The sequence below is a fragment of the Trichosurus vulpecula genome, chromosome 2, assembly GCF_011100635.1.
Source record: "Trichosurus vulpecula isolate mTriVul1 chromosome 2, mTriVul1.pri, whole genome shotgun sequence".
NCBI classification, from domain to species: domain Eukaryota; kingdom Metazoa; phylum Chordata; class Mammalia; order Diprotodontia; family Phalangeridae; genus Trichosurus; species Trichosurus vulpecula.
The window spans coordinates 74,756,232-74,783,799 of record NC_050574.1 but is presented as its reverse complement, the minus strand read 5'-3'; the positions used below and the strand labels follow the sequence as shown (position 1 = coordinate 74,783,799).

Sequence of the window (27,568 nt, the reverse complement as noted above, 5' to 3'; positions counted from 1 at the left end):
AGTTTGTAAGCTTTAAATCGCTATTCAAATGTCAGCTGTTATTATCAGAGATTCCTGTGTGAGACAGAAGGTTGGACTAGATTATCAACGGTATGAATTGGACTCTAAAGGAGCATTCTGGGGGGGAGGCAGAGACACTGAACCAACAGAACTAGTCTGTCCTGCTGTTCCCATCCAGGGTCAAGCAACCCCAAAGTAAAGCAGGGCAGAACACTTAGGCGTTTAGACCATCACTGCTCCCTCTCCTACCATGAAAGGGGATTAATCACCAAACTGCTGGATGAAATGCCTTGAAAACTAATTTTTAAACCAAAATGCTCAAGGGCCTGTCTAAAGACTCCCAGAACTGACGTATGTAGGAGTAATAACAAAACATAGCCACACTGACCGCTGTTAAAAATACATTTATCATTAAAATATATTACACTTATCAGAGAGATGCAGTATCTACAGTGTGGGAGATAAGCAAGCTGAGAGAAATCCCATTTGCTTCCACCTTGCTACTTCATCTGAATCTTCAAGTCCTGTTGCTTGCAAAGGTTCTTTGGCCAGGCCCAGGTTGTCCATCCTCTTCTGGGGATGCCCAAGCTCATTCGAGAGCCCAGGTCCTCAAACCAAGCTCTGGAAAAAGCCCTTGTGGCTTGGCTAGCACCTGCAGACCTGCTGACTCACGTACTCTTGCTGTCCCAGGATTCCAAGGTGTTTAATGACACGATGGTGAGCACAGCCCAAGCAACACAGGTGGCCTCATGATGAGCTAGGTGAACACAAGAAACTAGCTAATAGTATTTATTGGGGTTTTTTAAACCCCTTTTCCTCTTTTTTTAAAAAAGGAAATGATAAGAGCTATATATGTGTATTAAATAAGCAATTGAACATCGAATGTCCATTCTATTGGCTAGTTGTCCTCAGGCTGTGATTACTCAACGTTCTTTTTGACTCAAAGCTGTGTGTGCTGACAATAGGGGCTAGAAATTGAAGCTGTGCTCTGAAATCAGTCAGCCAGCATCCTGGCTCCCAAGGGAACTCACAGGCAGGCAACCCAAAGCGGGTCACTGAGTTGAAACAGCTAGGGATGACTGGGGATGCCAGCAGTGAGTAGGGAGGACAGCTGTAGGCAGGCCTTAGGGTGTGCTGAATCCTCACACAAGGAACTGCTGGATGAAGTCCTGAGCCTTCTTCTTCTCTGCCACATCTGGCTTTTGGTGACCTGCTGGGGGACGGAGCAGCAAGCTGCCAAATGTGCTAGCTGCATAAAAAATACAAAAAACAATCGGTTCAGTGCAAGGAGGCTTTGCCTAATGTCACATTGTCCCAGGCCCTGGGAAGGGCACAAAAGCAACACTTTTCATTGTTCAGAGCACAAACTTAGGAATAAAGCTTCAAGAACAGTATGTTTTGCCCCTGTTGAACACTGAGAAAATCTTAGAACCCGGACCCCTAACTGACCACAAATGAGCCCCTCAGGATGTAGTTATATGGAAACTCACCTAAAATCTTCTCATCCAAATGGTTCTTCCCTGAATTGTTCAGTAATTCTCTCAGAAATGCCATCAAATAATTGAAGACATTTTTGTGGCAAGTGGGGAGAGTGGAGATGACCTAGAAGAAGGAGGAGAACTTTTGTTACTTTATTTTTTTTTAAAGGCAACAGCACAAAATCCTCACACTCATCTCTTCCTATTGCCAATCGTATCAGCACCTGGGTCAAATTCATAGGCCACCTAGTCTAGAATTCTGGTTTCTGAGCTGAACATGGCTTTAACCTCAAAGATGTTAGCCCAAAAGGTTAGGATGGATGCATAGGTCCTAATTAGTGCAAATAATGAATTCCATAAAGTAGTTGCATTATTCCAGTTCACACTGCATGTTTCCATTGGGCTGGAACCAATCACCATATTTTACAAAATTATAACTTCAAAAAGTGCAACTTTGAATACATGTGACCACTTAACAGGATTTACTGATGTCACTAATCAGGAACTGACTGTCCTCAAACATTCTAGCTAGGCCTGTTATGGATTTCTTAACCAGAATCATTGGATCTCAACAAGGGACGCTCAGAACCTATCTAGTCCAGCCCTACCCAAATAGGCACGACCTCTACAACACCCCTGAAAAGCGGGCCTATACTCTTTTTGAAGAACCCCTCTGAGGCAGACCATTCCACCTCTGGATAGCTTTTCCCCATGTGGAACCAAAATCTGGTTTCTCATTCTGCCTGCTGGGATTTTAATTATGATAGTTCTTCCCATGCCTGAAGGTAGTTATGTTAATCTTAAACCATGTCATCTCCAGGTTTAACATCCCTAGTTCCTTCAGTGGGTCCTCTCAGGGAATGTTCTCAAGTTTCCTCAACCATTCCAGTCACCATTCTCTGCATTCAGCTCTAGCTTGCAAAAGCACTTCCTAAAATATGTTTATCTCTTTTAGAATTTGTTATTTTCATAAACTGAGAGCTAGAATGGCCCCCACAGATCATTAATTCAACCCTTACATTTTCCAAAAGAAGACCCAAGAGTGACTTCCCCAAAGTCTCACAGGTAACTTCCCAATGTACCATTCTTGAGATGTTAACTTCCAAAAGCTTGCCCCGATGTGTAAATAATTTCTTTTTATTTGACCTAAACTTGAGTGTTTAAAATATCTTGAAGTGCTTCCAGAGATCTAATCCAGTAGGAGTGCTTCTATCAGCGCTTTTCCCTCAGACCATGAATCTTCTTCAGGATCTCACAGACTTTATTCCACTCTCTCTCCTTCACAGCCTTTGGCAATGCAAACCAAAGTGTTTACTCTTAAGTTTGTTTTCCCATACAACAAGTTCTCATGTCCCATCAATTTCACTGCTTTTCTCTGGACTTACTCTAAGCAGCCCCATGTATTTCTGAAAGGGAGCTAGGCAGATTTGCCTGCATTATCATAGATCAGATGCACCATGCTTTCCTACAAGAAAAAGAGAATGCTTTCTCCTTTATTTCTGACCCCTTCCTGATAAGGGCTCAAATATTATTGGCCTTTTAAATGCCTTGTCCTGGATGGAGAAGAAGAGAAAGGTGAGAACCCAAGATTAGGCAGGCAAATTTCCCTGTAAAAAAAAATCACTACATATTCTCACTAAATACATCAGTTACCAGTGCCCTCCTTAAACACAAAAATGTCTTACACAGTAAAAGATCAATAAAATCATTGAATGGAGGAATCATTTGTATGGGTTTCTCTAGGGAAACAGCCAGTAGGCTCCAGTGGGATTCAAAGGGATCATCTTTTATATACCTTATGTTCTCTTGAAGGCATTGGAGAAGCAAAGGAGAAAGTGACAGACAGACAGAGGCTCTGCCTATCCATGAACAGAAAGAGGCTGGATTACCACTTGTGGAGAATGCTGCAGTGGAAGGGAAACTTATTCAGGTAAGAGTTGTATTACCTGATCTCAGGGCATTTTCAGTCTGAATGCCTGTAATTCCATGAGGTGAAAGGATCTTTCTTAAATTTTTATTGCTAGCTTTTCTTTTTACATCATCTACATTCCCTGCCATACCCTTCTTCACACTTTAGCCCAAAATGATCACTTACAATGAAGAAAAAATTCTGGAAAACTAACCAATGTCATTCCAGAAATCTGAAATTACATACACTATTCCACACCCAGGGTGCCCTACCTCAACAACAAAGTAAGGAGAGGAGGTATCTCCTTATACTTCTTTTTTTCAGAGCTGAGCTTTGAACCCATTTCACCTACTGACTCTTGTTTGCCAAAGCCTCAGTAGCTCCAGCCATCTTTCCTGACTATAACTCTGGGCTTCAGTTGTATCTCTAAAATGATGGAGTTGGGTCAGATGAGCTCTGAGGTCCCTTCTAGCTCTGTATCTATGTAGATCCAACCCTAAAGCTACCATCCTGTGACCATCTCCTTCTGCTCGAAATTGCTGATGCCCGATCTAAAATTACTCTGTCCTCTGTGCCCAAATATCCCTTAAGTATGACATGAATTTTTTCTCTCTCACACCCAATTTATATAGTTGCTTCTTATGGTACCTTTGGGCAGGGCCTATGGACGCAGGATTGATTCTTACCTGTTTACTCAATGGGTAGTTGCTCGAACACTCCAGACAGGTGTCATACAGGTTGTAACAGATGACGGGCTCGGGCAGACTCTCTAGGAAGAGCAGCAGGGCCTCTGCCACAGAGTGATTGCTCCCAGCTAGTGTGGCATGGTTAAGGAACAGGCAAACCTTACTGCCCATGGTGAGAAAAAGGACAAGCTGGTGCCGAGGACTGCCGATGTCACCTTTGTAACGTCTCTCAAATACAGCCCCTTCTCTCCTCTGACGCTGCCACTGCTCTGGCACAGGTCCTCATCACCTCATACCTGCACTAGCGGCTGGTGGGTCTGCCTGCCTCAGGACCCTCCTCATTGCAAACCATCCTCCATTCAGCTAATAAAGTGACTTTGTTAAAGTTCAGGTCTGATCTTGTCACTCCCCTACTCAAACTGAACTGCATCCCTATTGCCTGCAGGATCAAATACAGAATGTTCTGTCTGGCATTCAAGGCCCTTCTTAACCTAGCCTCCTCCTACCTTTGCAGCCTTCCTTACTCTCTAATATATACTCTTCAATCCAGTGACACTAGCCTCCTGGCTCTTCCACAAACAATCTCTCCATTCTGAGCATTTCCTCTGGCTGTCCCCCGTGCCTGGAATGCTCTCCCTCCTTCATTCCAACTACTGACCTCCCTGGCTTCCTTCAAGTGCCAACTATAGTCCCACCTCCTACAGGAAGCCTTCCCCAATCCCTCTTAATTCTAGTGTCTTTCCTCTCAATTATTTCCTATTTATCCTGTATATGGCTTGCTTTGTATATATTCGTATGCATGTTGTCTGCCCCATTAGATTACAAGCTTCTTCGGGGCAAGAACTTTTTGCCTCTTTTTGTATCCCCAGCACTTAGCACAGTGTCTGGCACATAGCAGGAACTTAGTAAATGTTTATCGATTGATTGACTTTCCCTCCTCCTGGAAAGGAATGGGAGTGAGAAGGGCTCCTAATTGGAGCCTGACCCAATTATCTTCTCAATTATCTGCCAGAGCGGAAGCCAAGAAGACATGTAAAGAGCCTCCTTCATGAAGAACATTGATGGTGGCTCTCAATCCTTAGAGAAACGTCTCTTCTGAGCAGCAACTGACTTAATGTGAGAAGGATACAGAGGGTGTCGAGCACTCCAGTGTCCAAACAGTCACGAATCAGCTCAAACTCTGACCTCAGGCCTGGCTGCTGAAACAGATCTTCCTTCAAGGGGAAAGAAAACCACAGTAAACAGTCTGTTTCAGAATGTTTTTTAATGTTTATGTTTCTGAAACTAGAAATAATCACAGGCAAAAAGGAGAGCTTTGGTGAGTCCTCTGAGTCAGAGTTGGTGAGAAGCCTGGCCTTGTCTAAGGAAACCAATTTAACTCATAATCATTTCCAGGTCCTTCCTCACTAGGGGCACCTTTATGATGACAAGGCATTTATTACTAAATCCTGCCCATTATCACAGAATAAGGATATGACCATAGCACAGGGGGAAAGCTATAAATGTCTAGGCTTCCTGCAGTTGCCATTAGCAGGATTTTTTTAATGTCAAAAAAATTCTATTAACATAAAGAAAAAAACAACTTAGCCAAATGCAAGCAACAAGACTAAAACAAGTGTAATGCCACCTGACCTAATATACTTTATTTAAAAATCTTTATATTTATTATTTTATAAAATTATTTTATAAAACTTCTGTATGTGTTAGTGATAAAATATGGTATGCACTACCCTAAAGAGGTAATTGAAAGGAGTCCTTCCACAAATGAGAGGAGGGGGAGTACAGCAAGAACATGTCTTGCTCTCTCCCAGGTAACAGAACTGCAGGATGATTTCTACCAGTCTACCTGTGATAACAAGAAATCATAATAGCTAGCATTTATATAGGACTTTAAGGTTTGCAAAGCACTTTACAAATATCTCATCTGATCCTCACAACAACCCTGTGAGTTAGGTGCTACTGTAATCCTCATTTTACAGATGAGGAAACTGAGGCAGAGGTTAAGTGACTTTCCCAGGGTCATACAGCTAGGAAGTGTCTGAGCTAAACCTAAACTCAGGTCTTTCGGACTCCAGTCCTGAGCCTCCTGACTCAGAGATCTTCTTATGCCTGATCTTCCTAGGTTTCTAAATCAGCCCTTTCCATGTCCAGAAAGTATAAACATAAGATCACAGAACACAGAGTCCTAGAATGTTAGAGCTGGGAGGAAGAGCCCTTGGAGAACTTTCAGTTCAGGCCCTCCACTTAACAGACAGGAAAACTGAAGCCCAGAGAGTAAGTGACTGGCCCAAGGTCATACAGTAAGCTGGTGACACAGCCAGAACTAAAACCAGGTGCCCCAATGACCAGTCTACTACACTGTGGCTATATTCCTTTCCAAACAGGGCACCAAAATTAGAGAAACATCCAATACCAGGAGGATGAGCAAGCCGCTGCCTCAGCCAACGAAAAACTCGTCCACCACCAGTCACCACTTTGGAGCTGGCCTGGAATTTGTAGAGCACATCTACTCCATCTCCTTAAGGGGAAGGTAGTTGTTGGTGGCAACAAAATGGCCTCTTGGGGCCTGGGCCATACAGCCCTTCCTCAGGGAGTGAGGGCTGCTCTCACAGAGCCACCTTCGAATCAAGGCCACAAGAGCCAGAGACACCTTTTGCTGATACTCTTTCTTTCTCTCCCCCATGCCCCACTTAGTCATATTTAATTTTTTTCAATTACATGTAAAGATAGTTTTCAACATTCACTCTGATAAGATTTTAAGTTCCAAAATTTTTTTCTCCCTTCCTCCCTCCCCTCCCCACTCCCCAAGACAGCAAGCAATCTGATATAATACAATTGTATTAGACACATTTCCACATCAGTCATGTTGTGAAAAAAGAATCAGAACAAAAGGGGAAAACCACACGAAAGAATAAACAACAAAAAAGAGAAAATAGTATGCTCAGAGCTGATACTCTCTCTAAAGGTGGACTGGGGGTGCATGGAACCTAGCTCCTTGGGCATCACCTACCTGCTGGGAAGCGTTTCGATACAAGTGATCGACCATCATCCAGAGCTCTTTGGGGATTTCTAGAGGCTTCTCTTCCCGGGTCCCGTCATCTTCTGTCTGCAGGGGCATTAAGGTCTGAAAGGGAAAGACAGTCATGAAAAGATTCAGCTAACTAGGACAACCTCCCTCTTCTGCTTAGAAGGCTCCGAGAAAGCTACCTGCTAGACAAGAGAACTTGTGAGAGAGGAGGCACTTCCATACAACCAACCATGCTTCCCATTCCCCAAGGGCAGAAAATGTAAATTAGATCCGGTGAGTTATTTCAGATGCTGAGAGACACAGAGAGTAGTTCTAATGAATTAGCTGAAATATAGGTTAAATTCTATCATAATCCATCCAAGATGACTGGAGAAGAGGGATGGTGTAGGCTAGTCCTTTAGCTACAAAATGAAGGGGTTAGAACCTGTGATCTGCCATTTCCTTGCAGTTTTATGATTCTATGAAATAGTCCCAAGTTGGAGATCTGGAGACCTGGGTTCTAGTTCTAACTTTACAACTTGCAAGTCACAACCTCTCCTAGACTCTGTTTGTTCATCTATGTAATGGGGAAATAAATCCTTGACTCTACTTGCCTCATTGGAATGCCCTATAAATAGAATAAGATCCCATGTTGAAAATGCTTGGATAAGATCCACACACAAACTATCACCACAGCTTGGTTCAAGCTATTTGAATCTTCTTAGAAATATCCATGGCCTTTTAGGTCTTAGTTCTCCCTCACTATTTTTTCAAAAGACACTATTTCATTAGTGTGTTTACTAAGTACTTCTACTGGAGCAGGTGATAAGCCTCCTCGCCTTAGTTACCAAGTTTCTAGGGAAGCCATTCCCAGTTATCATTAAAGCCCTTTCCAACACAGAAGCACCTGCCAATGTTTGCATTCCACTGGAATGGCCTTGGAAAAACCCAGGGTCACCCCCCTGCCAGGATGAGACATCAGAAGAAAACATCAGTGAGGGCCAGTGGATTTAATAAAAGACAGAATAACAAGACTATGGGAAATAAAATGCTGCCCTAGATTTGGCAAGTCCCTTGGAGAGGCAGGGACAAGAAAATCTGGTTCCTAGGTCACAAAGGGGAAAATTTTTATTCAAAATAAAAACTTAATAATTGGAGCTAACAATGGAATGACATGCCTGAAATGGAGGTCTTCAGGAAGAAAATGGGTGACCACTTGGCAGTAGTGGGTGGCCCTACTTTGAAGATGCACTCAACAGCCCTGTCTGAGGTCCTTTCCAATTTTGGCGGATCTACTGGTTTTATCACTCCTCAGTCCTGATTATTTCATTTGTGAGCAGGAACCCTTCAGTCTCAAGTGTTAACTCACCAATTCTTGAATGGTTTCAGGTGTCAAGTCCTGGATGGGCTCCCGCATGTAGCACAGAGTGTGGAGGGGAGAACCAAAACAGCTGGGCAGGTAGTTCCCAGACACAGATAAAAAGTAATCCTTCCCCCTGTCCAGGTGCAAAACCAGAATGTCTTCAATTTGGTCCTCCCCCGAATTGAGCTTTGTAGCAGTGGTTTTATTAACAAACAGCTCCAATTCAATCTCAATGGCAGAATCTACAAAGAGAAGGTGATATAAGGTAATGAGGGAATCAAAAGACAGCATGGGAAAGAAATCAACCTAGCAGAAAGTAATTCCTGAACTACACTGTGTCCACACCTGCTCAAGAAGTTCTTACAATTTAGTTGACAAGACAGTATTGTGACATCAAATAATTCAACACCTTAGGTAACAAGTACTAATTGATAGGGCATAGATTATAAATGCAATGTAAATGTGTGGATCAGACTCTTATCCAAGTAAGAAGGAAGTCAATACCAAGCTAGTAGTGAGTACAGTCACCTCTCAATAATCAGTGTATGAATTATCCATGGAAAATGTTCAATCCCCAGGCAGAATTCCTCTGCCACACAGCACTATAAATGTGGTATAAAAATAACATCTAGAAAAGAAAAATAGTATTGTTTATCTTACAGACAGATATAAAGATTTACAGATGATTCGCCCCATTTGACAGCTCTATACTACTGTAGATAATTAAGATTTGATTATAGCAAACCACTGAAGACATTTCTCAGCAGTGGCACTTTCATTGAACCAAAGTTTCGCCTTATTATCCTCTGCTTGCCTTCCTCCTGTGGCTGCTGTATCACATGTATGTGGCACTCCTATGGAATGCACAAAGTATAATACAGCAGCCACAAGGGCGAGCTACCACATCTGGGGGCAGAAGGCTTAGGAGGGAGCTCCAGCTCTGTCACTTACCAGCTGTGTGACCTTGGACCTGTCACTGACTTCTCTCAAGAAGTTTCCTCATCTGTAAAATGGAGACACTTGTCCTGCCTGATTTAAGAGGCTGTTCTGAGGATCAAATTAGGTAATGCCCAGGAAGAGCGTCCTAAACCGAAGCACTATCTAAATGTGAGCTTCCATAGGACTATGATGACTTGTCTCTAAAACTACCTTCCTCCCTCTACTGTCCTTGGAAACAGAACTGTTTTTCTTCATTTGCACAGCCAGGTAAGTAAGAAGACTTACCAGGCAGAAGAAATCCCTTGCTGGGGTTGGCATTCAGCCACTGCTTGCAGTAGGAATTTTCGTCAGGTTTGTTGATGAATTCAAACTGGCAGGGCACTTGGCCATTATAAATCATGAAAGACTCTACCTGCAACTGCATGTACTTCACATCCTGGAAGCAGAACTAGGAGAAGACCAGGGGTCAGTGGGCACCAGCACCTTCTCCTCAACTACCCTGCCAAGTCATCCCCAAAGTCATAAATTTCATGTTCTTGGAAAAAAACAAGGGACCATCTTCTGTGGCCCAGTACCCTAGCTCTATTAATCATTTACTAGTAGCAACAGCCCCTGGATTTCTGAGTTTAACCCAGGTGAGAGAATAGCAGTACAAAAGTTTAACCTTTCTGTACCCAGCTAACATTGGACTCCATGCTTACAGAAAGCTTATTCTAACCAGAAGCAAAGACTTCATGTTTAACTGGCCTTCACCACATGAAGTGACTGCAGGGGAGGGAGATAAGATGGCAGAGAGTCAGCCCAGCTCACCCACACACCTCTTCTACAACAAGCTTAAAAATGAGCTATTCTGAATTCCAGTGGGGAAAGCCAGAAGATCACATGAGTTTCTTTTGCTGCTCATTGATCAAATTAGATGATCCATTTTGTGGATTATGTATAGCAAATTGTTTATGTCAACAAGGCTTTCCCCACCAGCTCCCATGGTGTCACGCTATTTTCTTTTGCTTCCCTTCTCAGTTCCATCAGTTTCATGATTAAAAAAAATGCGGGTGCATTTTCCTACTAGCCAAAGCCAAGCATTATTAGATAGGCAAATCTGTTACAAAGTGAGCTATCACATACTGCACTCCTGAAAATAAATTGGAATTATGCAAGCCAGTGCCTGTGGAAGATGAAATGCTGACCAGAGTCTAAAATCTGTGAATTTGTACTTAGCTCTGCCAAGCCATCAGCAAGAGCCCCACTTCCCAGGGCAAGAAATGGTGCCAACTGCTTCTCAAGGCTATGCCAGAGCTTGGTGGACTGAGGCCATAGCTCTGAGCTGTCCTAGAATTCTCTGACCTAATAACCTAAGAGAGTCAAAAATCGCGTTGTCAGAAGAGGTGGCTGCCACAATTGTGACCAATCCCTCCTACCTCTCTTTTGGACAGGGTCACTGATGGGATGTTGGCATTCTCCATTTTATCCAGTGATCGGACAATCTCTTCCAGGGTTTTCCGGTATTGCTCTTCATTTACCACTCTTACCTGGAAGAAAAATGCCAGAGGTTCAGTATTCTGCCAGGAATTGACTTCTCCTATTTCAGAACAGAGGGGTTCAAAACATGGGAATCAGGCAAATTTACATACAACAGAGGATGAGAACAGTGATTTTCTCTAAAAAATGAAGACTTGGGCATTGTAAATTCACTAGCAAAGATTCCATTGAGAAGCATAATTAATAGGTTCCCTTAGAGGCAATGCTTGTGATTGTCAACCATTTCCTTCTTGGCAAGAGCCGAGATAACAGCAAAGACTTGGCTGGCAGCTCTGCCAAGATGCAGGTCCAGCATAAAAGGATGATTGGTGTCTGGCACCACGGGGCTTCTGCTCCTGACAGGCTGTGAGCAGATAACTTCCAGGAGGCTTTCATTGAAAGAGAGAGAAGCAGCATGAGTAGAAATGAATTAAACCCGAAAGATGGAAAATGCCTCGGTTAAAAACGATTTGTCACTTACCCCAATGTCAAACACTGCGCTAACTGGCTTGTGGTCACTGGTCTTTAGTGCCATGTGGTTTTGGTAACTCAGCTGAGTAATGTTCTTCCCCTTCCACAGGACCCGGTCACACCAGGCAGGGGCTCGGCACTTTTCACTGCAACAAAAAGAAATTCACTGAGAAGTCTGTTTCAGAGACAGAGCCCTGAGTGCTTACCCCCTGGTCCAGCCTACTGCCTGACTGGAGCAGAGCCCAGCTTAGTGGTATGTTCAGGTAGATTATCTCTATAATGATGCCTTAATAACAATTCAGTAGTAATAATACAGATTACTTCTTCTGACAGTGATTCAGTTTATGTTGATTCTAACTGCAGGGATTTGCCCAGGGAGGAGAAAGAACAGTTTATGTTCTTGGTTTAAGCACATAGCCTGCAAAAACTCCCAAACCATGAAATACCTTATGGTCCAGTATAAATATCTTCCTAGTTCTCTCCTTCATGGTTCACTGATTATTAGAAAAAGAGTCTAAATTAAGCAGCTATTTCTGAGGGAATAAAAGACAGTTCCCATGATTCTTATGGGAAGTATCTAAGTTCCAGCAGATGGCCAGGATTTATCCTATCACCCTGGAGCAGCAATTCTCAAATCTTGGGGTTTCAAGATGCCTTTCCACTCTTAAAAATCATTGAGGACCATCCCCAACCAAGAGCTTTTGCCTGTGTGGGTAATATCAATTGATAAAACATCTTTGTATTACGAAATAGTTTTGACCTCATGGACTTCTTAAAAGGGTCTCAGGGACCCCCCAAGAGTCCTCACACCACTACTTTGAGAACCACTGCCCTAGAGAAATGCCAAAATAAATGGATGGCAAATTCACTATTGGGAGCTACTGGGGATCAAAAGACAAAATATTGAAATCAAGCTAAGAACTGTGGAATAAATTCTGTACTCTACAATTTAGGCACAAACCTGCTGGAAACAAATTTGATTAGGTTAGGTTAATTTTAAATATTTCTACTTAGATTGAGAACCAAAGGTGGGCTGAGCTTCCCACTGGCTTTGAAAATCTCTTTCTCCCAAGCCATTTTAAGGTACTATTTATAGCACTCCTATACAATGGGCAAAATTCTACAATAAGACAGAAGGTGTTTAGAGCTCAGGTGAAAGTTCAGTTAACATTTTGTTTCATCAAAAAGAACAAGAATCACTTAACTTTCTGCATATCGTTGGAGAATCATTTTCCTAAAGCCTTTCCTAAATCCTTCTTACACCATTCCTTTCAAAGATTCCCCTTTCCAGGTGGCCAAAGGTGGACTTAAGAAATACTCCCATTAACTGAAGTAATCAAAGACTTCTTCCTCTTCTCAGGCTGACCATTACAATCATCTGGTCAAGGCACAGGGAAAGAGGGTCTAGCTCTTAACTGGAACAGTCAAGGACCCCTAGACCTTGTCCAGTTACTGTTTTAATTCTATCAAAAGGGAAAATAAAAGTTTCTCCCCGAACTGTTTACCCAATTTCCTCAAACAAAATGGTTGTCATTGGTAAGGGGGGAAAAGGGCTTAGTGCAAAGTATTGCTTCAGAATTGATTAAGACAAATAAGAATTTCTTATCCAGGTGAGACCAAGGACTTTGAAATATTATCCTAACAGTATTTTGTAATCTGTAGCATTTATGTATGTAGTCTAATGGCAGTCTCAGTATGCTTCCATGAGACAGAGAACCAAGGAAAAGAAAACCGCTTCCAAGACCAGTGGCATGACTGATGCTCAGTGAGAGGATAAAGGAGACTAGGGTCCATATGCCTCCTGCTTGTTCAATCACCTGCAACCTACCTGGTATCCCACTCATCAGAGCCAGTGTCATACTTGTAGGTAGGCTGGAAAGATAGCTCCCCCTCTGTGAAGCCGTGGAAGACGGCTTTTGCAGCTACTTGAATTTTCAGCTGTTGGAAGGGAGGAAAGCAAACCCTAGTATTAACACATGAAATTTCCTACGGAAGGAGAATGGATAGCCAATGGTGGGACCAGACCACTGTATAATTTGTGGTCAACTCCAACCCCTGAGAAGAGGAGCTTGCTGGCTATTCTTTTATCAATATAATTAAAACCAAACAGATTCCCAGCCCTAACATTTACACAGTATGGAGCCACCAGAAAGCTTATTTGCCATTCTACCTTCTTAAGGTCTTCCACAAAAGAAGTGACTAGTTAGGTCCAAGGGATCCTGAGTGAATAGTTCATGAACAACTAAACTTCTCACTCCCTCCTCATGGCATCTATTCTGCATAGTTTGACTATCAGCAGTCATGAGTGCTGGGTCTCTGTCAACCACTTTCAGATCCCATTCCTAGCAAAAGGTGAAAGCAGGAGGCGTTTTTGGATTAGTCCCTGGAATCCCTCACTAACACTATTGGGAATGCTACAGAAAAGACTGAACTGTTGCAGCTGGGACTCGGTCCCAGAGAGCATAACCTGCTAGGTCATCTGAATTTTCATTTCCCAAAATGGATTGAGGAGGGAATAAGACAAGGAGATAACAACAATTCCAAATGCTTCCTGAACCACAGTAACCAAGATCTTCCAATCCATCTAAAAAGAGTAGCACAAGGCACAAGATGTACGCTATTGCTTCTGGAAAGGATGCTAAGATAGGTTAATGAATAAAGATGAGACAAGACATGAAAACTGAGACTTTGATGCATCAAACTAAGCTGTTAAGAAACTGGGAGATGGGCAGCAAGTGAAAAGAGTGACTTCATGTTAAAAATGAGGATTGGGAGAAAAACAAGAGAATTTAGCAGGGAAGAAAGTAAGATGCAAAATGGGCCTGTTGAAGGTGACTAATGATTAAACCACCAGAGTTGGTTGTTTTGTTCTAAGTAGCTTTTTTTCATGCTGCAAAATGAGAATAGAAAGATTTGAAGGGATCAGAATAAAAAGGTTCTGGGAATAAAAGGAGACATTAAAGGTTCTGAAACTAATAGGGAAAAAAGGGATCTTTTGTTTCAAAAGAGAATTTGGTGACCACATAACCAAGTCATAAAAACATTCAAATGTATGAACCTCAGAAAAGCAGGAAAATGCATAAAGGACTAATGCTCTAGCAAAGGGTTTTTAAGTTAAAAGGGGGTGTAAACTGACAAATGATACGAAAGGATCATGGAGGAAGTAAAGAAAGCTTTCTCAGCAATGACGGTTCTCAGAAAAGAATGACACTATGTAGTATAGGGAAGAGGAAGTGAGGAAGCAGCTCACTCCAGACATCAACGTGAAAACACTGAGTGAGTACCTTCCCTCCTAAGACAGTTTCAGCTCCCAATGAAGCAATGACAGAAGAGGCAAAGAAAATCCCAGTAATTTGGGGAAGAACTGAGAAGAGAAATGTTGGCTGAATATTAAGAAACTGCTTGACAAGAGAGACGTTGATTAGATGGGGAAAAGTTTCCCCACGTGCTAGATTGTCAAGTCCCAACATGGGAGAGCCAGCCCTTCTCCTCGGAGGTTCTGAGAGTCAGAGGGCATCGCTGCTTGGGTTATGCCCGGAGGTAAATGGGCCGCCTGCCCAGCCTACCGCCAGCTCTCTGTACCTGATCGTACGTGTACAGGGTTTGAAATGCCTTCTCCTCGATGAGTTTTTTCACTGTTTCCACATCCAGCTCTTCTATTCTGTAGTTGAGGTCTCCCAGCCACAGGATCACACTGTGAGGACAGAGGACAAGGGCCACAGGGTTTTTAGGCAGGACTGTAACCTGTCCCGACCAGGGCTCTCTGCAGAAGGCCCTAGATGAGTGTAACTCGGGGAAGCTGGTTGGGAAAGCGATTCAGCTAGCCATAAAATGTCTTATGTCTACACCTCTTGCTCAGCCATTCCAGTTTTGAATTCAGAATGAAAGAGCCTTCTCTTCTTCTTCCTCCTCCTCGTCCTCCTCTCCTACCGCCACTGGGGGGAGGTTATTTACCCAAGTCTCGCCATGCCGGGGAGCCAGCATGGCAAGTCTGAGGAATAAGATCACGCACCTCATTCCCAGGAGAGAGGCTAAAAAGATCCTTTTAATAGGGGCTTGTACAGATCTCCAGGGGATGCCAAACAGCAGCACCCCCTTGCCCCCACAGATTCTGGCTCACCAAAGGCACTGAAACACTTGGTTTCCAGGGCTCAGCTCCCAGAAAATACAACCACTGCTCATTTGGCACTTTTGGCACTCCTCCGTGGAGAGTGTTTGTGTTTAATGACAAATATCATTTGGGTACAACAGAGACGGGAAAACCCCAGATGATGCCGCACACCCCGCAAACACCGTGACTGCTCGGTGAGAAGCCAACTACCACCTCGCTAGGCAGTTTAGCACAGCAGCGCGCGCGCACACACGCACACAGCACAAATTAGATCAAAGCATCCACAAGGTAAAAAGCAGCCACTTTAGCTGCATCTTCAAATCTGGGACTCTGCCTTTTCGACAGGAAAGAAGAGCACGGCTGGTAAGACACACTCCTGGCCAGGTTCCCTAGAGAACGAAAGCCAGCCTGTCAGTTTCCAGAAGCCCACGTTCCAATTCACACACACACACACACACACACACACACACACACACACACACACACACTCTCTCTCTCTCTCTCTCTCTCTCTCAAGGAGAGCAGGCAGGAGCAGGTTCGGGGCTCTGCGCGCCCCCTGGTGGACGCCACCATGGTCCCACCAGCTTGCCTCTTTCCAAGAACAGGTATCACGGGGCTTCACACGTCTGCCAAAAGCCTACGAGTTTAATGGGATTTCGTCATTTAATAAAAAGTATTTAAAAAAAGAAAATAGAGTAAAAAAAAAAAAAGTGAACTGGAGGGAAAGGATGAGAATCACAGGGAAGTTCTTAACACAGAATGATCTGAGCAGCTGAAGCTGAGCCCCAAGATAAATAGAACTGAAGCAAATGTTCTCAATGATCAATACTAATGGGGTGGGGGGGGCAGGGAGAGTGACCCAGATAATTCAAAATAACAAATGCTTTTAAAACTGAGTTTGGGATCCACAGTATGATTTGCTTTGGGGTGGCCGATAAACTCTCCCAGGGAATGTTTTGCTGAGGAGGGTCAATATCGATATGTCTGTATTTCCTAAGGACACAACAAATAGCAAAGAGTTAGAGATGCCCAAAGTTGCCTAGATAGACAGGAGAAATAAGTCCAGAATTGAGGATGATTTGCAACAGAAGCTTTGTATGTGAACATGTGCAAGCTGACTATGCCGCGGCAGGAAGTGAGTGTCCTACCCACCCCCACCCCGATTTCAGAAGCCCAGAACTGAGTATGGACGTCAGTGGTTCAGTAGAGGGGGCAAAATTAGCTACTCACTCATGCTTGCTGATGGTGAGAGGTGGAAGATTTGGATCAACCTGAGAGAACTGCATTCGGGAACATATGTCTTTGTAGTCCTGGTTCCTCCTCTCATACTCCTCAGTGTGGGCTGCCAGATGAGAATTCACAATGCAGATGCTTGTATTATGAAATCGGAACCGGATTGCCACTCCTCCTTTATTACCCTATAAAAGAGACGAAAAAATATTATCTAAATCACAACTGAATGTATCAATATTAGAAATACCACACTTCAGAATAGTGTTTTATGCTTCTCAAAAAAAATTTTCATAGATATTATCTGATTTGATCTTCAAAATAATTCCATTACAAGTTGTTGTTCAGTCGTTTTGTGTCTGACTCTTCATGGCACCATTTGGGGTTTTCTTGGCAAAGATACTGGAGTGGTTTGCCATTTGCTTCTCCAGCTCATTTTACAGATGAGAAAACTGAGGCAAAACAGGGTTAAATGACTTGTCCAGGGGTCATACCGCTAGTAAGTGTCTGAGGTGAGATTTGAACTCAGGAAGATAAGTCTTCCTGACCCAGCTCTCTATCCACTGTGCCCCCTGGCTGCTCCCAATACAGGTAGGGCAGGTACTACTAGGGCAGGGAGAAATTATTATTATGATATTTTACATAGGAGGATATCTAGATACCCGGAGGGAGGTTGACTTGACCAAGTTCGCACAGCCACCAACCAGAGAGAACTAGGACTGAAACTCCAATCTCTGATGCTGCCTTTCCACTGCACCAGATGTTCTTAACTGGTACTGTGAAATTAACATTTGATAACTATGTTTTATTTACTTGTATTTTCTTTTGTGCATCTAAAAACATGATTCTAAGAAAGAGGTCAAAGTCTTTGCCAGACAGCCAACAAGTCCATGACAAAAAAAAAAGTTTTAAAATCCCTGCACCCCAGAATGCTGGCCTGGAATGTTCTCTCTCCTCACCTCTGGGCTTTGGAATCTGTGATTTCCCTTAAGTCTCAGCTCAAGTGCCATCCTGCAGGAGGCTCTTCCTAGTTCCGTAAGCCTCCAATGCCTTGCCAACCAAGTTAACTTGTTTCTGCTTTGTATATAAATAACAAGTACACATTGTCTCCCCTGTGAGAATGGAAGCTCCTTGAGGGCAGGAGCTGTTTTGCTTTTGGCTCTGTATCCCTAGCACATAGAACAGAACCTGGAAATATTAGGTGCTTAATAAATGCTTGCTGATGGATTGATAAGTCTCACTGGGGACAAATAAAAAGCCCCACTTATAATTTAAAAAAAAAACCTGGGGGCTTTGAGTGGCCTGCAAACTCAACATGAAGGAACAGAATGATGTGTCAGACAAGAAGGTAATATGATCCTAGGCTACACATACGGAGGTACAGGGTCTAAGATTGTGGCATGTGATAGCCCACTTCACACTGCTGTGGCTAGACCACATCAGGAGTATTCTGGACATGACTCTGTAGAATGAATGTTTAGAAATAAAAATGATGCTGATAAGTAGGTCCAGAAGAAAGTGATGAGCAAATTCAGAACTGTGCTTCAATTGGTGGAAAAACCTAGGGAGGTTTAGTCTGAAGGCAGGCAGCTCGGTGGTGCGATGAGTGAATGGAGTGTGGGGCCTGGAGTTAGGAAGACCTGAGTTCAAATCCAACCTCAGATACTTACTAGCTGTGTGACTCTGGGCAAGTCACTTAACCCTGCTTGCATCAGTTTCCTCATCTGTAAAATGAGCTGGAGAAGGAAATGGCAAACCACTGCAATGCCTCTGCCAGGAAAACCCCCAAAGGGGTCACGAAGAGTCAGACACGACTGAAACGGCTAAACAACAAGTTGATGGAGAAAAGACACATCCAGTCTTGTCAAACTTGTTCTACTCGGCCCCATGTGGCAGAACAAAGAAAAATAGGGAGAAATTACAGGAAGGCAGATTTCAGCTCATAGAAAAGGAAAAAGTTCCCAACAATTCCAGCTGTTCAGAAATGGAATCCACTGTCTCCAATGGGAATGAGAGCTCCCAGTCACTGAAGGGGTTTAGGCAGGGGCTTAATGACCAGTTATCAGACACTATTATTACTGTCATTATTATCAGACTGTTATCAGGTACTATTATTATTATTATCAGACTATTATCAGGCACTATTATTATTATTATCAGACTATTATCAGGCACTATTATTATTATTATCAGACTATTGTCAGGCACTATTATTATTTTTATTATCAGACTATTATCAGGCACTATTATTATTATCAGACTATTATAAGACACTATCATTATTATTATCACACTATGATCACGCACTATCATTATTATTATTATCAGACTACTATCATGCATTATCATTATTATTATTATCAGACTATTATCAAGCACAATCATTATTATTATTGACAGACTATTACCAGGCACTATCATTATTATTATCAACAGGCATTATTACTATTATTATTAACAGACTATTATCAGGAACTATCACTATATTATTATTATCGGACTATTATCAAGCACAATCATTATTATTATTGACAGACTATTATCAGGCAGTATCATTATTATTATTATCAGACTATTATCAGGCACAATCATTGTTATTATTGACAGACTATTATCAGGCAGTATCATTATTATTATTATCAGACTACTATCATGCATTATCATTATTATTATTATCAGACTATTATCAAGCACAATCATTATTATTATTGACAGACTATTATCAGGCAGTATCATTATTATTATTATCAGACTATTATCAGGCACAATCATTGTTATTATTAACAGACTATTACCAGGCACTATCATTATTATTATCAACAGGCATTATTACTATTATTATTAACAGACTATTATCAGGAACTATCACTATATTATTATTATCGGACTATTATCACGCACTACCATTATTAATATTATCAGACTATTATCATGCATTAAGATCATTATTATTATTGGACTATTATTACACACTATCATCCTTCTTATGATTGGACTACTATCAGGCACTATCATCCTTCTAATAATCGGACTATTATCACGCACTATCATCCTTCTTAGGATCAGAGTATTATCACGCACAATCATCCTTCTAATAATCAGACTATTATCAAGCACTATCATCCTTCTAATAATCGGACTATTATCACGCACTGTCATCCTTCTTAGGATCAGAGTATTATCACGCACAATCATCCTTCTAATAATCAGACTACTATCATGCACTATCACCATTGTCATGATCAGACTACTATCACACACTATCTTCCTTCTTAGGATCAGAGTATTATCACGCACAATCATCCTTCTAATAATCAGACTACTATCATGCATTATCACCATTGTCATGATCAGACTACTATCACGCACTATCATCCTTCTTATGGTCGGACTACTATCAGGCACTATCATCACTCTTATGATCGGACTACTATGTGGCACTATTAACATTATCAGACTATTATCACGCACTGTCATCCTTCTCATGGTCGGACTACTATCAGGCACTATCATCACTCTTATGATCGGACTACTATGTGGCACTATTAACATTATCAGACTATTATCACGCACTGTCATCCTTCTCATGGTCGGACTACTATCAGGCACTATCATCATTATCGGACTATTATAAGGCACTATCATCCTTTTTAGGATCAGACTACTATCAGGTACTATCATCCTTCTAATAATCAGACTGCTATCCCTCAGTATCGTCCTTCTTATGATCAGAGTATTATCACACACTATCATCCTTCTAATAATCAGACTACTATCCCTCAGTATCAGCCTTCTTATGATCAGAGTATTATCACACACTATCATCCTTCTTATGGTCAGACTACTATCAGGCACTATCACCACTGTCCTGATCAGACTACTATCAGCCACTATCACCATGGTCATGATCAGACTACTATCAGCCACTATCACCATTGTCCTGATCAGACTACTATCAGCCACTATCACCACTGTCCTGATCAGACTACTATCAGCCACTATCACCACTGTCCTGATCAGACTACTATCAGCCACTATCACCACTGTCATGATCAGACTACTATCAGCCACTATCACCACTCTCCTGGTCAGACTACTATCAGCCACTATCACCATTGTCATGATCAGACTACTATCACGCACTATCATCCTTCTTATGGTCGGACTACTATCAGGTACTATCATCGTTATCGGACTATTATCATGTACTATCATCTTATGATCAGACTACTATCACGCACTATGATACTTCTTAGGATCAGACTACTATCACGCACTATCATCCTTCTTATGGTCGGACTACTATCAGGTACTATCATCGTTATCGGACTATTATCATGTACTATCATCTTATGATCAGACTACTATCACGCACTATGATACTTCTTAGGATCAGACTACTGTCACGCACTATCATCCTTCTTATGATCACACTATTATCAGGCACTATCATTATTATTATTATCAGACTATTATCAGGGACTATTATTATTATTATTATTATTATTATTATCAGACTACTATCAGGCAACATCCTTATTATTATTATCAGACTATTATCAGGGAGTATTATTATTATTATCAGAATATTATCAGGCACTGTCATTATTATTATTACTATTATCAGATGATTATCTGGCACAATTATTATTAGTAGTAGTAGTAGTAGACTGTTATCTGACTCTATTATTATTTTTTTATTACTAGACAGGCATTATTAGACAAGATTTATGATTTAATTTAGATTGAACTCTAAAGCCCCTTCTAATTCTGCACCTCTGTGTTTCTAAACCACGTGTTCCCCATTCAAGGCACTGTGGCATAATGGATGGAGGGCTAGCCTTCGAGGTTATAAGTTTCAGGTACCAGTCTGGCCTCTACTACACCTTGGCTGCCTGGTACAGCAAGGCTCACCCTCAGCGTGCTTCAGACAATCCTCCTACACTAGAAGACAGCTGCTCATCTACAGCTGGGAAGGAAGCTTCAAATACTAATGTCACTGGTTCAGTCTGAAAAGGGGGAAAAAATATTTCTCCTTAAAGGTCAGTGAAGTCCAACCCCTTCAATAAACAAGCCTCCTTTCCCCATTTTTTGTTCTAGTTTTTTCAGTGCAATGTTTATAACACACTTGATGGGCTAAAAGGCAATAGTCAGCTAAAGTTGGGGCAATGACAAAGGTAGGTCAAAGCTTGTGTTATTATGAAAGAGCCTGAATATTTGGCAGGTTTGGGGAGCAGAGGCTACACAGAGTCTGAGGCGGATCAAAATGCTGCAGTGAATCATGGCAACTCTTACCTTACTGGAGAGCACAATGCCCTCTGTGTTTTAAGACTGTTTTAAGACATACACAGCACCATGAGCCACATTAGGAAAACACTTTGCCTTGGGGTAAGACCTCTGTGAATCACTGTCCAGGGAAAGGGTCAGAACCATACCCATCTGCACCATGGACTCACTCACCATCCTGCCCATGATTCCTGTCCCCACCGTCTCAGCTTCGACTTCTGAGATGTGCACTGCGTGCTCTTGCTTAACATAAAGAAGCAGCATGATCCCAACCAGTCGGATAAGTTTCACCTGAAAGACAAGGTCACAGCAGTGCAGTTTTTCTTTGTTAGGATCTCTGCTATGGTGGCGCCCCTAGGCCTCATGACGGCATGGTAGTGACACTGATATCTTGGTACTATTTTGAATGAACCAAAGTTCTGCCATTCCCACCCAGCTGGAAAGGTTTCAATCAAATACAGGACTGGTGCCTGAATGGTCTGAGTCCAAGGACCATTGGCATTGGAGAGGCTTGGCACAACAAGATGAGCTACCAGGTGACGAATTTTGGCCACGGCAGCCCCTTACATAAATTATTAAATACTCTCCCCCTCACTACTATGGATATTCCAGATTTTTTCATCTCTCCTCAAATCTCCTGGAACAACCCTGATTCCCCACCCTTAGCTGAAGAACTTGGTTCATATTTTGAAAAATTAAGGCCTTATGCTAACAGCTCCCTCTCCTCTTCATCTCCCAGACCTCAGAAGTTTTCCCCACCCTCTCTTCATCACCCCCTCTTTCCTGAAGTGGCCCTTCTCCTTAGCAAGGCACATCCCTCTGCATACATCCCCCCACCATCTCTTGCCCAGAAGACTGCCCTTTCTATCATCTCCACTCTCACTCCAGGGAGCTGGTGGTGAAGTGGAAAAAGCATTGTACCTAGAGTCAGGAAGCTCTGAGTTTTCAAATCCAGCCTCATACACTTAGAACCTGAGTGACCCTGAACAAGTCAATTAACCTCTGCCTGCCTCATATGTTTCCTCATATGTAAAATGGAGATGACAATAGCAACTGCCTCCCTATCCTTGTTGGAAGGATAAAATGAGGTACGCGCAAACCTTAAAGCACTACATAAATGCTAGCTGTCATCATCGTTATTATCTCTCCCTACCTACCGATGCTTGCCCTGCTGCCTAAAAGTACACATGTATCCACCAGCCTCAAAAAAAAAACTTTCACTTGATCCTGCCATAGATGATAATTATCATCCTATATCTTTAATCTCTTTCTCAACTTAAAACCTGGAAAAAGCTGTCTATGATTGCAGCCTCCACTTCCATTCCTCTCACTCAGTTCTTTGTTGTTCAATCATTTTTCAGTCATGTCTGACTCTTCGTAACCCCATTTGGGGTGTTCTTGGCAAAGATACTGGAGTGATTTGCCATTTCCTTCTCCAGCTCATTTTACAGATGAGGAAATTGAGGCAAACATGGTTAAGTGACTTGCCTAGGGTCATACAGCTAGTAATTATCTGAGGTTGGATTTGAACTCAGGAAAATGAGTCTTCCTGACTCCAGGCTGGACTCTCTGTGCACTGTGGCACCACCTAGCTGCCCATTCTAAACCTTCCCTAATCTGGCTTCTGACTACATCTTTCAAATGAAATTGCTCTCTCTGAGATCACCAATAATCCCTAAATTGGTAAATATGAGGATGTTTCCTCAATCTTCATCCTTCCTGATCTGTGTCTGTAGCTTTTGACAGCACTGGTCATACTCCCCTCCTGGATACTCTCGAGGCTTTTGGGAAACAGCTCTCCTGGCTCTCTTCTCACCTGTCTGACCCATCTGCTTCTTCTCAGGCTGGTGGTAGTACCATGGAAAGAAGGTTATACCTGGAATCAGGTCAGTCAGTCAATCAACAAGCATTCATTAAGTGCCTCCTATGTGCCAGGACTGTGCTGAGCAGTAAGGATACTGAGATGCAAAGCAGTCCCTGCTCTCAAGGAGTCCCCATCTAATGGGGGGCATGAGTAGAAAAACATGCAAACAAGTATGTACAAACAAAACATATACAAGAGAAATGCAGATAATCCACAGAGCGAAGGCATTAGAATCAAGGGGGTTCAGGTTAGAAGGTGGGATTTTAGCTGAAATTTAAAAGGAAGCCAGAGACAGCTAGGTGGTACAATGGACAGAGCACCAGTCCTGGAGTCAGAAAAACCTGAGTTCAAATCTGAGCTCAGAAGATGGCGGCTGGAAAGCAGGGACTTGCTTAAGCTCTCTCCCAAATCCCTCCAAACACCAGTTAAAATGGTTCTGAACAAACTCTAGAGCTATAGAACCCACAAAATAACAGAGGGCAACAGGTCTCCAGCCCAGGAGAGCCTGGATGGTTGCCAGGAAGGGTCTATCGCACAGTGCTGACAGTGGAGGGCAGCCCAGCATGGGCCACGCGGGGACAGACCAGACCCTGAGTCAGTCAGCTGGAACAGGCCTTGGGGCCATGAAACAGTGAGCTGTGGCAGTTACCAGATTTCTCAACCCACAAGCGCCAAAGAGCAGGTTAGGGTGAAACTGCTGGATCAATTTCAGAGAGGTCCGGCTGCCAGCTCTAGGGGTAGAGGAGGTGGTGCAGCAGTGGCAGTAGCAACAACAGGAAGCTCCTGAGGCTGCTGCCAGAGCTCCAGCATCAGCTGCTTTCTGAGTCCCTGGCTCACACGACGGGAGGAATCCAGCAGCGGATCAGAGCGGGAGTGCAAGGAGCATTTTGTGGGCACAAAGGCAGATTCTCTTTCTTTGCCCTGCTTGGATCTGTATTGCAGTCCTGGTTGGCAGGAGGAGAGCTGCTGTGACAGAGCCTGGGGTGACGGTGGAGTAGAAGTAGCTCTGAAAACAGCAGTGCTTGGACCCTAAAGCTTGGGACATAGTACTCTCTACTCTACAAGCAGTCATACCCCAACAAAAAGCTCAAGGGTCAAGTAGTTGGCTGGGAACATGAACAGGCAATGAAAACAGACTCAGATTCAGACTCAGACTTTGGAATCTTTCTTTGGTGACAAAGAAGACCAAAACATACAGCTTAAAGAAGAAAAGTCAAAGAGCCTACAACAAAAGCCTCCAAGAAAAACATGAATTGGGCTCAGGCCATGGAAGAGCTCAAAAAGGATTTGGAAAAGCAAGTTAGAGAAGTAGAGGAAAAATTGGGAAGAGAAATGAGAGTGATGCAAGAAAACCATGAAAAACAAGTCAATGATTTGCTAAAGGAGACCCCAAAAAATACTGAAAATAACACCTTAAAAAATAGACTAACTCAAATGGCAAAAGAGCTCCAAAAAACCAATGAAGAGAAGAATGCCTTGAAAGGAAGAATTAGCCAAATGGAAAAGGAGGTCCAAAAGACCACTGAAGAAAATACTATCTTAAAAATCAGACTGGAGCAAGTGGAAGCTAGTAACTTTATGAGAAATCAAGATATTATAAAACAGAACCAAAGGAATGAAAAAATGGAAGACAATGTGAAATATCTCATTGGAAAAACCACTGACCTGGAGAATAGATCCAGGAGAGATAATTTAAAAATTATTGGACTACCTGAAAGCCATGATCAAAAAAAGAGCCTAGATATCATCTTTCAAGAAATTATCAAGGAGAACTTCCCTGATATTCTAGAGCCAGAGGGTAAAATAGAAATTGAAAGAATCCACTGATCGCCTCCTGAAAAAGATCCCACAAAGAAAACTCCTAGGAATATTGTCGCCAAATTCCAGAGCTCCCACACCAAGGAGAAAATACTGCAAGCAGCCAGAAAGAAACAATTTGAATATTGTGGAAACACAATCAGGATAACACAATATCTAGCAGCTTCTACATTAAGGGATTGAAGGGCTTAGAATATGATATTCCAGAGGTCAATGGAGGTAGGATTAAAACCAAGAATCACCTACCCAATGAAACTAAATATCATGCTCCAAGGCAAAATATGGATTTTCAATAAAATAGAGGACTTTCAAGCTTTCTCAGTGAAAAGACCAGAGCTGAAAATTTGACTTTCAAACACAAGAATCAAGAGAAGCATGAAAAGGTAAACAAGAAAGAGAAATCATAAGGGACTTTCTAAAGTTGAACTGTTTTGTTTACATTCCTACATGGAAAGATGATATGTACAATTTATGAGACCTCAGTATTAGGGTAGCTGAATGGAATATACATACATATATATATATATATATATATATATATATATATATATATATATATATATATATATATATATATATATATATATATATAGACAGAGGGCACAGGGTGAGTTGAATATGAAGGGATGAAATCTAAAAAAATAAAATCAAATTAAGGGATGAGAGAGGAATATATTGAGAGATGTAGAAAGGGAGAGATAGAATGGGGCAAATTATCTTGCATAAAAGTGGCAAGAAAAAGCAGTTCTGTTGGAAGGGAAGAGGGGGCAGGTGAGGGGGAATGAGTGAATCTTGCTCTCATCAGATTTGACCTGAGGAGGGAATACCATACACACTCAATTGGGTATCTTACCCCACAGGAAAGAAGGAGGAAGGAGATAAAAAAAAGGGGGATGATAGAAGGGAGGGCAGACAGGGGGTGGAGGTAATCAAAAGCAAACACTTTTGAAAAGGAACAGGGTCAAGGGAGAAAATTGAATAAAGGGGGATAGGATAGGAAGGAGCAAAACATAGTTAGTCTTTCACAACATGAGTATTGTGGAAGGGTTTTGCGTAATGATACACATGTGGCCTATGTTGAATTGTTTGCCTTCTTAGGGAGTGTGGGTGGGGAGGGAAAAGGGGAGAGAATTTGGAACTCAAAGTTTTAAAAGCAGATATTCAAAAAAAAAGTCTTTACATGCAACCAGGAAATTAGATATACAGGTAATGGGGCATAGAAATCTATCTTGCCCTATAAGAAAGTAAGGGAAAAGGGGATGGGGGGAGTGGGGTGACAGAAGGGAGGGCTGATTGGGGAATGGGGCAATCAGAATATATGCCTTCTTGGACTGGGGGGGAGGGTAGAAATGGGGAGAAAATTTGTAATTCAAACTCTTGTGGAAATCAATGCTGAAAACTAAAAATTTAAATAAATAAATAAATAAATAATTTTTAAAAGAAAAGACAACAAAACAAAAAAAGAAAAGAAAATGTCTAGAGTCAGGAAATTGAATGTCTCGTACAAGGAACAGCAAGGAAGCCTATGTCACTGATACTGGAGTAAAGCACAAGAAGACTGGAAAGGTAGGAAGGAGCCAGGTTATGAAGGGCTTTGAACACCAGAAGATTTTGTATTTGATCCTAGAGGTGACAGGGAACCACTAAAATTTATTGAGCTGGAGCTGATGGAGAAGAGCATGTAACATGGTCAGATCTTTTCTTTAGGAAGATCAATTTGAAAGGTGAGTGGAAGGTGGACTGGGGTAGAGGGAGACTAATCAGAAGGCAATTGTAGTCATCCCAGTGAAGGTTGGGATGGTGGCAGTGTCGGAAGAGAGAAAGGGGCATACTAGAGAGATGTTACAGAGGGAGAATTGACAGGAATTGGCAACTAACTGAGTAGGGC

General features: G+C 42.3%; 1 protein-coding gene across 4 annotated transcripts in view; it reads right to left on the bottom strand.

Annotated features, from left to right (window-relative positions):
• Positions 1 to 388: 388 nt before the first annotated feature.
• INPP5B (inositol polyphosphate-5-phosphatase B) overlaps positions 389 to 27,568 on the bottom strand; it is a 79,269-nt gene continuing 52,089 nt past the window's right edge. For all 4 annotated transcript variants that reach the window (XM_036745524.1, XM_036745526.1, XM_036745525.1 and 1 more), the window contains 13 exons: positions 22,173 to 22,289; positions 16,713 to 16,900; positions 14,954 to 15,065; positions 13,200 to 13,309; positions 11,382 to 11,517; positions 10,801 to 10,911; positions 9,668 to 9,830; positions 8,450 to 8,685; positions 7,084 to 7,197; positions 5,203 to 5,287; positions 4,074 to 4,201; positions 1,491 to 1,602; positions 389 to 1,249 (listed from right to left, as the gene is read on the bottom strand). In XM_036745524.1, coding sequence (XP_036601419.1) covers positions 1,143 to 1,249; positions 1,491 to 1,602; positions 4,074 to 4,201; positions 5,203 to 5,287; positions 7,084 to 7,197; positions 8,450 to 8,685; positions 9,668 to 9,830; positions 10,801 to 10,911; positions 11,382 to 11,517; positions 13,200 to 13,309; positions 14,954 to 15,065; positions 16,713 to 16,900; positions 22,173 to 22,289 — 1,719 coding nt within the window. In that variant the 3' untranslated portion in view covers positions 389 to 1,142. The remainder of the gene's footprint in view (positions 1,250 to 1,490; positions 1,603 to 4,073; positions 4,202 to 5,202; positions 5,288 to 7,083; positions 7,198 to 8,449; positions 8,686 to 9,667; positions 9,831 to 10,800; positions 10,912 to 11,381; positions 11,518 to 13,199; positions 13,310 to 14,953; positions 15,066 to 16,712; positions 16,901 to 22,172; positions 22,290 to 27,568) is intronic.